At 49.5% G+C, this 12,198-nt stretch overlaps 1 protein-coding gene and 1 pseudogene across 1 annotated transcript; both read left to right on the top strand.

Annotated features, from left to right (window-relative positions):
* Positions 1-5,316: 5,316 nt before the first annotated feature.
* On the top strand, positions 5,317-7,801 carry LOC125531669 (splicing regulatory glutamine/lysine-rich protein 1-like). Its single transcript, XM_048695990.1, has 3 exons — positions 5,317-5,475; positions 5,749-7,296; positions 7,400-7,801. The coding sequence occupies exons 1-3, from the start codon at positions 5,440-5,442 to the stop codon at positions 7,463-7,465; spliced, it is 1,650 nt and encodes a 549-aa protein (XP_048551947.1). The 5' UTR covers positions 5,317-5,439; the 3' UTR covers positions 7,466-7,801.
* Positions 7,802-10,583: 2,782 nt separating this feature from the next.
* On the top strand, positions 10,584-11,450 carry LOC125531670 (annotated as a pseudogene).
* Positions 11,451-12,198: the final 748 nt, after the last annotated feature.

Raw genomic sequence — 12,198 nt, 5'->3', positions numbered from 1 at the left:
GAACCCTTTTGTGCATGGGGTGATGTTCTATTACGGGCTCAATTTTCATCATCTAGCCCCGAACTCCATTCTCCATCTCTCCTCCTTCATCACAGTCCGTGAGGCATTCCTCCGCTACGAGCCACACTTCGGCCTATGGCTGAAGATCTTCAGGATCAAGCCGAAGTCCAGTGGCTCCGACCTCGCAGAGTGCAGAGGGGCCATGATCAACAAAAACCAGGGGGGCGGATGGTTCAAGGGCACCTTCATCGAAACAGTGAAGGAGTGCCAGCAGGAGTGGTTTAATATCACCAAACCGCTCACCCCTGGCCAGGCCGAGGTCCCGGCCTTCTCAGTCGGGCCTCCGAAGAAGCTCAAGCTCTGTAAGGAGAAGGGCGTCACCTGGGGGAACCCGAAAGAGGTGGAGGACATGATCAAGAGGATCAAATGGTGGTCCACCATAGGTAAGATCGAGCTTGTTGACGTCGTCAACCGCTTCATGCTCCCGACTCTAGCTTTGGGCTGCCCCGATGTGGGCACAAAAGCTCGAGGACAGGAGCCCCCTCATTGCCTTCTTCTGCTTCACCTTGGTCGCTATGTGGACAAAGCTCATGAAGCTGGCCAAGGATAAGATCCCCAAGGAAGGGGAGGGACATGGCCTTGAGGACAGCTACGAAGTCCCCCGGTAAGCTCTCTTACTCACTAGTTAACATTTCTATCTCTGAATCGAGGAGTAGAATTTAACGAATCGTTATGCTTGACACTTTGTAGAAGTGGCTGGCCGGGTACAAGGGGTGCGATGCCCGGCTCCACTACTAGAGGAGCCCATGACTCCCCTGCTCTCGGCGCTCTTGATCGAGGAGCCGCACGTGGTGGCCCCCAAAAGGACGAAGCCCCTGAAGGGCAAGGCAAGTGCTCGGGCCTGGGAGACCCTGGTCACCCGGTCCAAAGAGACCCACGCCTCCGTCGCCCATGATGGCGACGTGAAGGAGGGTGATGTTGAAGAGATCCCTCCCCCGAAGGGAAAAGGGCGGCATCAGAGGATGCCGAAACCAGTATGCAGCCCAAGGGCTCAAAGAGGCCGAGGAGGACCTCAGCCAGGGTCGTCGGCAAGTTGCTAGAGAGGGTCGAGCTCTCCGGCGACTCAGAAGAAGACCTCCTTGCACTGGGGAGGAAGAAACTGGCACCTCGAGGATAAGCCATCGTCTTTATATCCAGTCTTTTTATTTGACAAGTTCTTTTTAGCAAAGGAAAACTCATAAAAGCGCCTTTTCTTACGCAGTCCGCCAAGGGTGACCCCAAGAGGTTCCCCGAGTGGATTGCCATCCGCCAGCGGGACTCTAGAGACCGCTGCTCCTCCCCCGGTGCATGACGGGCTAGGGGAGGCGACATCCACCCTGGCCCCCAATGTCAACATGACAAGGGTCGAAGAGGTGGCCGTCTTGGCCGAGGTCAACCCACGGCCCAACAAGAATCGGGGGAGAAGGTCATCGAAGAGGGGCTGGGACAGTCATCGGTCCAGCCGATATCTTCTTCAGCTCCGCCACCGCAGGTGGAGGCTACTCGGATCGACACATCAGTACCCGGGTTCGAGGTCGTTCCTCCATCCCCGCCAACTGCCCAAGGACGGGCTGGCGTGGTGTGGACTGAGGAGATGGAGGAGGCCCTGAAGGGTTCCTCTATCAAGGAAGAGCATCGTGCCTTAATAGGCGTGGCGCTGTAGGGCTTGTGGTCCGCAGGGGTCGGCCTGCATGAGGTTTTTAAGAACCTCGTGACGAGCTTGGAGGTATGCTCCTACCCTTTTATTTGGAACCCTAATCCACGCAGTAAAAATGAGATGAAACATACCCTCTCGTCCCCTCGAGGGGACGGATGATTCTCTACGTGTACTTGGCCATTCATGGATGTCAATCTTGTGTGGGTCGCGGTTAGATTTGAATCTAGTAGATAACCCTGCTTCACAAATCACTCCAGCTGAAGGCGCGAGACTATGCAGCTGCCCCAACCACCTCTGACAAGGCCGCAAGGGCGCCTTGAGGAGCCTGCATCACTTGCCATGAGAGCTCTAGAGGATGGACTTGAGAGAAGGGGATGCTGGCATGATCGGTTTGGAAAGAAAGGGTTGGGACGATGCGGTAAATCGACACAAATAGCTCATAAATATAAAGGAGAAGAGACTGACACTTTGAAATTTCGCCATAAAGTGTCTCACTTCCCCGTAAAGGCATAGTTGCCAAGGTCGGGAACGAGAGCCACGTGTGGCGAATCTAGGTCCACTTGGCAGGACTGCTAGTGTTTGAAGACTCCTTAGAGGGGAATTCACCTGTCGAGCCGAAGACTCCGGATCGAAGACTAGCAAAGTTGTCTTCGGCGTCGAAGACCCGTTCAGGGGCCACTTACGATGCCCTGGATTGGGGGGGTGCTAACCTAGTCAGCCCACGATCCTCGGATTGGGCCGACGGGCCCTCATTCGTGATCAAGGTGGACTCCAGAGGCCGTACGCATGAGGCGCGATCAAGACTACCTCCACCGAAGACTTGACGTATACTCCTAGATCTCTGCCGCCGCCTTGCTCCTAGATACCGACCTTGTAACCTTAGATATATACCTTCCCTCGCGTATATATAAGCTATACGGTTTAGCCCGTAGGGGGAACACAACGCAAAAACCATTCACCTAGCCCTAGAGTTAGACCACACATTACGATCTCGAGCTAGATCAACTCTGTACTTGATACATCTTCATCAATATAAACAAGAGCAAGTCGTAGGGTTTTACCTCCATCAAGAGCGCCCGAACCTGGATAAAAATCGTCTCCTTCGTTCATGTTACCCTCGATCCGAGATCCACAGCTCGGGACCCCCTACCCCGAGGTATGACAGCTTTGACACCGACACTACAACCAGCCTCCTTGGCGGTAGAAAAGGGTCAAATCCCGATTTTTTTAAACTCGGGTTAGATCAGACTGCACTTTGCAAAAAAAAAGTCAAAACACCAAATTTGATCGGTATATTATTGTCTTACATACAAAAGGTTAGAGCATCTCCACTCGCGCCCCAACAGCCCCCCCAGGGCGACTTTTTTAGTGCCAGCGCCAAAAAAATAACCCAGTCGCGCCCCCAGGACATCGAAATCCGCCGGCTCGGCTTGTTTTTGGGCCTGGCGATCCCAAGCGGAACCAAGCACATTGGGGGCGACTGGGGGCTCCGGCGGAAGGGAAAAATGCGTCTGGGCCACCTCTGTTAGGCGAAAACGCATCTTCCCGATCCACGCGCACGCCCCCTGCCGCCTTGCCGATCCCGGCGCCGCCCCCCCCACCGCCGCCGGAGAGGCCATTCCTCCGTCAGAAAAGAGAGAGGGTTCCGCTGCGGCATCCTCCTCCCGTCCCTGGGCGAGCTTTCCGGCGCTTCGACCGCGCAGGGTGGGATACCGGCGGCTGCGCGCCTACCACACACGTCAGGTGTTTGGCGATTTGTCTGATCGGTGATGGAAACGGGCGACGAGGAGGCACTCGCGGCACTGCTAGAGGAGGAAGCCGAAGCCGACGCCCAGGACAAAAGAGCATCGCATGGTCCTCACCGCCCCTGGCCAGCCTGCTCGCGAGCAATACAAAGCCTCGGCAAGGTGGCTCGGCGCCGGGCCGGCTGAAGGCAAAGAACCGACATCGACTGGAAGGCTATTGCTTGCTCTACTCCAAGTACTTCTCCGACGCTGCACTGCACAGCGACAAAGTATTTCGGCGCCGTTATCGAATTAGCCGAAAGCTCTTCCTCAGGATTGTGAATTCCATCAGGGAGTTCGACAACTACTTCAAGTGCAAGAAGGATTGCACGGGCACACTTGGATTCACCTCACTTCAGAAGTGCACGACAGCTATGAGGATGTTTGCATACGGAGCTCCCGGTGATTCACCGGAAGACTATGGGCGCATGGCCGAGTCCACGACTATTGAGTGTTTCTACAAGTTCTGTAGGGTAGTGGTGGCAGTGTTTGGACCGCAATACTTGGGATCACCTAATGTTAAAGACACTGCTCGGATCCTAGCACAGAATGCAGCAAGAGGATTTCCAGGATGCTTGGAAGCATCGTCTGCATGCATTGGAAATGGAAAAACTGCCCATTTGCTTGGCAGGGGATGTATAAAGGTGCCAAAGGCGGTTGCAGTGTGGTACTTGAGGCAGTGGCCACACACGACCTATGGATTTGGCACTCCTTCTTTGGTATGCCAGAAACTCACAATGACATCAATGTACTGCAGTGCTCCCCTGTCTTTGCCAAGCTTGTGAAAGGTCATTCTCCTCTGATGAACTTTGAGTTCAATGGGTGGCACTACAACAAGGGATACTACCTAGCAGATGTCATCTATCCAAGATGGTCCACATTTGTGAAGACTATCTCAAACCCTGTGCCAGGAGGCAAGAACTCCCACTTTGCAAAGGTTCAGGAGGCTTGCAGAAAGGATGTCGAGCGGGCATTTGGTGTTCTCTAATCTCGATTTGCTGTTGTCCGGTATCCCGCTCAGACCTGGTCGAAAGATCAAATGTGGGACATCATGACTTGCTATGTCATCTTGCATAACATGATCATTGAGAGCGAGCATGAAGAGCCAGTTTTTGACACTGAACCATATTACAGGCAGGGTCCTCTAGCCCAAGTTGATCACCACCTACTGGCAACCTGGACTGCCTTCCTCAATATGCGCCAGGAGATCCGAGACCCACTGGTGCATCAACAACTGTAGCAGGATCTGGTGGAGCACCTATGGAGGCTCAAGGGCAACGCCTAGCTCGACCTGTGATGAAATATGAGTTTTTATTTGTTGAACTATATAATTTGTATTGAGCTATTTGATTTCCATTAATTTTCTGTGATGAATAATGTGATAAAAATAGCTTTATACTGAATTTGTACCGAAGCACGCCGAATATGAGCTGAAATTGATCAATTTGCGCCGATAGTCGGCTAGTTTTGTGTCGAAAATGGGCTGAATAGAGGGCCAATTTGCGCCGAAAGTGGGTCGAAATCGGTGCCTGGGGTAACCTGGGGGCGGCGGCTGGAATCAGATCGCCCCCAAGCCGTTTTTTTTCTGTCGGTGCACCCTCAGGACGGCGCTATTTCTAGCCCTGGGGGACGAATGAGTGGAGATGTTCTTAAAACGACCCGCGTTTTTCTTTTGCGGCTGTTCTAACATACAAAACATGTTTGATCATAAAATCTAAAACGAAGCTAGGCTTGAGTGCCAACGTAACATAGAACTTTGCCGAAAAAGAATCATAGTAGGGATTTCATCCAAGTGCGCTCGAGAAAAGGGATTCTATCCAAAGCTGGACACACACAAAAGGAGAGGGGGGGGAGGGGGGGGGAGAGAGAGACTGAAACAGAAACAAACCCAAATCCAGGCCCAACAGCTGAAGCGGACACGCCCTTGTGCCCCGTCTTCCTCCTTGGGGGTCTCTCCTGATGAAGAGCAAATCCGCCAAGAAGGCCGCCGACGAGGTACCGACCCTCTCTATCTCTCCCTCTCTCCGCCTCCCCTCTTTCCCCGCTTTACTTAGGGTTAGGAATTAGGAGATCTTTCTCGGTCGGATTCTAGATTTCTCTTTTGGTGCCGATTGCTTTTTTCATGGACTGAGAATCCAAGAATTTTATAGTACCAGCTGCTTAGATTTCAGACAGAGAATTAGCACGATGCCATGCCTGATTCTTCTTTATCGCGCTGTTCTTCGGGGATCCCCCCACTAACTGAAGCTTCTACCGTCATCTTGTTAGGATGAGGCCAAGTCCAAGAAGATCCGATCCTCGCGCGGCAAGCGTCGGAGTGTCCGCCACAGCCGCAGCCGCTCCCCTTCCCCCGACGGCTCCAGCTCCAGTTCCCCACCCCGCAAGCGCTCCAAGAAGCCCACCAAGAAGATTGTTGACAAGAGGAGCAAAAAGAGCAAGGGCAGTGGCAGCCGCCGCGGACGCCGCCGCAGCCTGAGTCCAAGCCGTAGCCCCAGCGGTAGCCCTTCCTCGGTGTCCAGGAGTCACCCCCGCCGCAGCCACCATAGCATTAGCAGCAGCAGTGCCTCAGACTCTGAGAGGTCAGTGAGCCCACTGCCCAAGAGCCACTCCAAAGATCCTAGGAAGAAGAAAGGAAGGGGGAGGGACAAGGATCGAAAGAGGAGGCGTTTACGGAGATCAAGGAGCTACTCGAGCAGTCCAGCCAGGAGTGGCAGTAGCCGGAGCAGGAGCAGGAGCAGGAGCAAGAGCAAAAGTAGGAAGCGGAGGGCGGACGGCATGAGACATGATGCAAGTAGGGACAGGGTTGTACAGGACTATGACAACTGCCAGGATCCGCAGAATGAGAAGAGATCTGTTGAGGATGTTTATAGCGATGAGGACGCGGTTGCTGACGATTATGAGAAGAATGTGGAGCTGAAGGAGATGGAAAGCCCACCTTCCAAGGATGCTCATGAACCGGGTGAGATCTTACCTGTTAATTGTGAAAGCCCAGAGGTTGAGGAGGATTTGGAGCTCATTCTCAGGCAGAAAGCTCTTGAGAACTTCAGGAAGTTTAAGGGAGCCATGGCCATGGTAGGCAAGACAGAAAACAATGGTACAGGGAAGGAAGTACTAACAGATAGCCCCCAGAATACTGTCACAAAATTTCCTGAAGCAAGGTCTGCTGTTGCCCCTTTTCAGAGGCAGGGAAGCAATCTTGGAGTTGGCCACTCTACTCGATCACCTGAATTTGAAGATTTTGAGAACGGTAGAAGTCCTTGGAAGCAGGAAACGACTCACAGGGATATATCACCTGGAATACTCGAGGCTGGTGATACTTGTGGTCCTACTCAACAGCTGGGAAGCGGACTAGAAGAGATACGTTCAACTTCTCATATCACTTCACATGATGGTAGGAATGGTGGTAGTGTAATGCAAAGGTTGGGAAGCACCCCGGCGAGTTCTGGTATTATAAAGCAAAGGTTAGGCATCAGCTCAGTGGTGAGTCCTGTGCAAGCAAGACCCAGAGTTAGATCAGTTGTGAGTATACCCTCCAGGGAAGGGCTTGATGACAGTACATTTACAACAATCCCTACAGCTTGTGAGAATCCTGCCTCTGTCGAAAGCAGTAGTGAAGTAAGACATTTTCCTGCTGAAATAAACAAGCTTGAAGGAATCGATGGAGATGATAGAAAGATTGGTGAAGCTTCAGTTCCTGAGAGCTCTGTTTTGTCGACTGACGCGGGCAAGAGCCAGGCAGCAGGGACCGAGGACAAAGATGCGTCTCAGTTTGAGAAGAGGACTTTCTCTAGGATGCATGATGGAGAGACAGTGCAGGTGAGCGATAAAACTGCACTGTTGCTCTGTCTATCAAGTGCTTGAATCATCACAAGGTCAATCATATGCATTGTGTCTAACTGCCTTTCCTTACATTCTTCAGGTCAGCTACAAAGTCTACATACCAGCGACAAGCCCGCGACTTGCAAGGAGGAAGCTCCAGCGCTGAAGGCATCGAATGGACTTACATCTAGTCGTCATTAATCCCGTTGTCTACAGTTCAGTTATATAGCTGGATAAACTGTATTTTGTTCTTGTAGCACGTGAACTCCCTTTTGTTCCTTCTAGAAATCCTGCACGACTAATAGAAAACCTGCTCACGTCGTGACTACATCTTACTGCTCGATAGTAGCACACTTGGACAGAAGCTGTGATGGCTTAACATGATACAACCGTTGTTTATTTTTTGGGCAACTATACATCGTTGTTGAGCTGAAATATAGATGGCTGTGCTTTGCCAAATGAACTTCATCCCATATAGCAAAGCCATCCATTTTTACATGCACTTGGATTCTTGTAACCAGTAAACTTGCTCTTGGATCCTGTGATGCAGTGTACTGGTCTGCTACTTAAAACTGTTGCTGCCTTTTGTGGAGCAGGATATTGCAAGGAGCTATAGAGAAATGTTGTGTTTTGTGGTTTAAACTTTGCAACGATGGCATGCCTCGGAATAATCCGCGGTTTGGAGATTTATGTGCAGTTGCGGTTCGGTTCGAAATGATGAAGATCATTGTTTATTTGGCGTTGATCACCGAAGGTGTATGTTTGCATCATGAGTAAATAGATGGGTTCCTATCTTGACCTTTTCTTTTCCACATTGGTTCATTTATTCAGTTTATTATGCGCTAGCCTGCCTAGCCCTGCTCAGATATTGAGGGTGAGAGAACCTGCATAGAACTCTGGTCCCAGCAGATGCGGCTGTAGAATTCAGCCCTTTTTTTTAGAGAGAAGGTAGATATAATTCAGCTTTGCATCATATCTGAAATATTGAACTGACAGGCCGGTTTCATTGCAGAAAGAGGTAAAGGCACTAGAAGTCCACAAACTTGCTCGGGTTGTGATGATTTGGTCCAAAACTTGCAAAAGCTTACTCCACCACCCACAAACTTGCATCCTAGGTGCAAAAAAACCCACAGCCAGTCACGAGGTTACATCTAGCACTGTACATTTTATAGAAAACGCCCTGAATCCTTTAGAATTGACGCATGGGTCCAGATTTCAGCCAACACAAAAAGAAACGGAAGAAGGAAAAACTGCGCCCGATGCAACTGTATATTCTATATAGTATATACACGACGAGACCCGGTACGTCGTGACTCCATTTCATTCTTTTTTTTTGGAAGACTCCTTTTCATTCTGATTGATCAACAAACTAAATTGGCACGTATATCATGGCATAGACGTAAGTATTTCAAAAACATACAAACGTCTTCTTACCAATTTATTACAAAAAAGCATCTCACTCAACTCATTTTTGGCTTCGATAAGATAGCTAGTTAACTGTAGAGATCACAGGTCATCATGCATCAACCTAGCTAGCTACTCTCTCCGTTCGAAAATATTTGACATGGTTTTAGTTCGAATTGCTCTAGAAATTAAGATATTTCGCGTTCGACTATCCTAATGAACCAAGCAACGATCTGGCGAAATCGAACCAAGCTCGTATGTATGTGCACTCGATGCAAGTGATATTTATTTAATGAAATTATATATTATTGTGTGTGCTTCATTTTTTATGGTCAAAGGAACAAAGTCTCAAATTTCACATGGTCTAATATTTTGGCAGTAGTGTCGTGACAGCGAAAATTTTAGAGCAACACTAGAACCTCCGACGATGGAGAATGTCACATTCTTTTCTGCAATACAACAGATTTTTGCGATTTGCACGAGCTTATTTATTTTTAGTATGATTTTAACACTGTACTTTGTTTTGGTCAAAATCGATTTCAACAGAAGCATTTTTCTATTAAAGTTTAGGCCGGCAAACTAGTAGAGTGTACTTTTTTGTGAGTGATTATAGAGTGTACTTGAGCTTATGTTTGTAGTTTAAAATTGTAAAAAGGAAGCATTTAATTTATTTGAATTTTGTGTGCTTAGTTTGATTTTCTTTAGTATCACACCATGCCTGCCTTTCTATACTGATGAGGTTTTGATGTGATAGATATATATATATAACGCGGCGTTTCTATGGTCATATGGTATTGACGTATTTCCTTTTGTAGATGAGGCTAGTAGTTTATACTTGTATTGCTTTGGAGTACCATATTTTTTTGCATTTCATATGTATATAGTCAGGGTGTACGTACACATATACTGGGCTGCTCCCTGGCTTGGAGGTGACCACAGATGACGTACTAACAGATATATCTTTTCAGTTTTACTAGGTCTGTTTGTACGTGACGTGTACTATGATTCTTATATGATATAAATGAGACATGCATTACCATGAAAAAAAAAGATGACGTGCTAACAGATATATAAACAGTGGCCCGCAAAAAAAAGATATATAAACAGCTTTCGCGAAAAAAAAAGATCATTTGATTGGGCGACGTGGTTTGTTTGTTCGGACAGATCAGCCATTTTTCACACACACACACACACACACTATATATATATATAAACGACCCATACGCATATAAAACAAATAGAATAATTTGGTTTGTTGGTTAGCGTGATCGAGCAGTCCTGCCGATTGTCTGAGTTCGACTCGTCGCGGCTGCAATTTTTAACGCTCTATATTTATTTATTCTCATCCGCATACTGACAGCTGGGACCGTGCTGCTGTGCATCAATTTCAAACAAGTTGGGGTGGTCTTCGCAAAATATCCAGTGGCGGGTGGCCGCATCAATTTCAAACAAGTTGGGGTGGTCTTCACAAAATATCCAGTGGCGGGTGGCCGCTCCTGATTGGCTGTGGGTTTTTTTGCACCTAAGCTGCAAGTTAGTGGGTGCTGGGGTCAAGTTTTGCAAGTTTGTGGACCAAACCAGCACCCACCATGCAAGTTTATGGACCTCCGGTGCTTTTACCTCTTGCAGAAACATTCTGTTGGAACTCGTGGGCTGCTGTAACAGTATATATGATTAGAGCGGTAGTAACAGATTAGGCAAGGCGCTCTTAGTGTCGTCCTGGGTTTCATGGCACAGAAAGATTTCCGAATTCGGACCTGGACAGATTTCGCCGTCAGTTCCGAGATCGAGGAGGGGAGGAGGGCCAGACCATGCAGGGAGTCTGGCTGTCCGTCGCTACAAGAGCAGCCCGTTCCGGCCTCCACCAAACCAACCAAGCAATCGAGCCAAACAAGCTCACCTTCCAACTGTATAGCTGCACGAGGGATCTCGGCGTGGCGCTTGCCGTCCTGCCCCTGCTGTTCATGCCCGGGGCGTCCGCGGTCGTCCCCAGCATCGACGCCACGCGGACCCGCCACCTGCCGCTGCCACCTGGACTGCTGCGCGGCCCGGAGAGCGTCGCCTTTGACGCCAAAGGCAACGGCCCATACAGCGGCATCTCCGACGGCCGCGTCCTCAAGTGGAACGGCGACAGGCTCGGCTGGACGACGTACACTTACAGCCCTGGATAGTGGATACAGCAGCGAGGCGTGCACGGCGTCCGTCCGTCCGCTGGGCCTACGGTTTCACCTCAAGTCTGGCTACTTGTACATAGCCGACACCTACAAGGGGCTCACGAGGGTCGCGTCAGGAGGCGGGGAGGCGACGGTGCTTGTCACGGAGGCCGACGGCGCTCCTCTCCGCTTCACCAATGGCGTGGACGTTGACCAGGTGACCGTGAAGTCTACTTCACCGACAGCTCTATGAAATATCAAAGGTCACAGCACGAGATGGTAACAAGAACCGGGGACTCGACAGGCCGCCTAATGAGATATGATCCACGCACAGGAAAAGTGATTGTGCTAAAGGCCGGCATCACTTACCCCAATGGTCTTGCCATCAGCGCTGATCGGACACACCTCGTCATCTCATCGACCGGGCCGTGCAAGTTGTTGAGGTACTGGACCAAAGGAGGTCCCAAGACAGGCACGATGGAACTGTTAACTGATCTACCGGGCTATCCTGATAATTTGAGGCCGGACAAGAGAGGAGGATACTGGGTGGCATTACATCGTGAGAAGATAGAACTCCATTTTGGTGTCAGATAGACATCTACTTGCCTTGAGGATCGGCGCCGATGGAAAAATAATCGAGGAAATGAGGGGACCCAAGGCCAAGGGCATGAGGCCAGCAGAGGTGGTGGAATGGACAGGCGGCAGACTATTTGTGGGATCCCTCGAGCTTTCTTATGTTGCTATGGCCACACGCAAATAGAGATTAATTTAAGTTCTGTAAAGGCTTTGCATTGAGCTTGATCGTTTTTTCAATGTCATGTTCTGCTTTCCTTTCCTATTTCATTTGTTCCATAAGTGCATTTTGTTAGATGAGTCTTAGTTTTTTTTTGAGCATCAGTACAGACATAAGCGCTCATATACACGTGCATATACTCACCCTTATGAACGCACACACGCACACCCTATCCCTATGAGCATCTCCGAGAGACTGAGCTGGCATATCATCTTGAGATTTTACGAAGTCACCGTAGGCGCCTCGTAGTCGACGGGAACGTCTCCTCCCACTAAAAGCGTATCGCCGGAATTCCTGAAATAAATCCAGGATAAATGCGAGCACCAGGATTTGAACCCTGATGGGTTGGGGATATCACTGTCCACCTAACCATCTCAATCAGAGGTTGGTTCGCAGATGAGTCTTAGTTAAACAACGATTTTTTGTTTCAGTGGCATGTCTTCATGGGGTCTTTCTTAAAGCTATAAACAAATACCGTTGTGAGTTTCAGAGATACAAAAATACTAGCTTTGTGTAGCAGTAATCTCATGTTAAGATGAACTTGCATTT

Source organism: Triticum urartu, unplaced genomic scaffold (assembly GCF_003073215.2).
Source record: "Triticum urartu cultivar G1812 unplaced genomic scaffold, Tu2.1 TuUngrouped_contig_779, whole genome shotgun sequence".
NCBI lineage: Eukaryota > Viridiplantae > Streptophyta > Magnoliopsida > Poales > Poaceae > Triticum > Triticum urartu.
This window is presented reverse-complemented; position numbering and strand designations above follow the sequence as displayed.

What these genes read in the sequence shown, in the direction of transcription:
- LOC125531669 (XM_048695990.1), top strand. Translation starts at nt 5,440, where the DNA reads ATGAAGAGCAAATCCGCCAAGAAGGCCGCCGACGAG. An exon ending in CCAAGAAGGCCGCCGACGAG is followed by an intron (nt 5,476 to 5,748) that starts GTACCGACCCTC and finishes TCATCTTGTTAG; the next exon opens with GATGAGGCCAAGTCCAAGAA. An exon ending in ATGATGGAGAGACAGTGCAG is followed by an intron (nt 7,297 to 7,399) that starts GTGAGCGATAAA and finishes TACATTCTTCAG; the next exon opens with GTCAGCTACAAAGTCTACAT.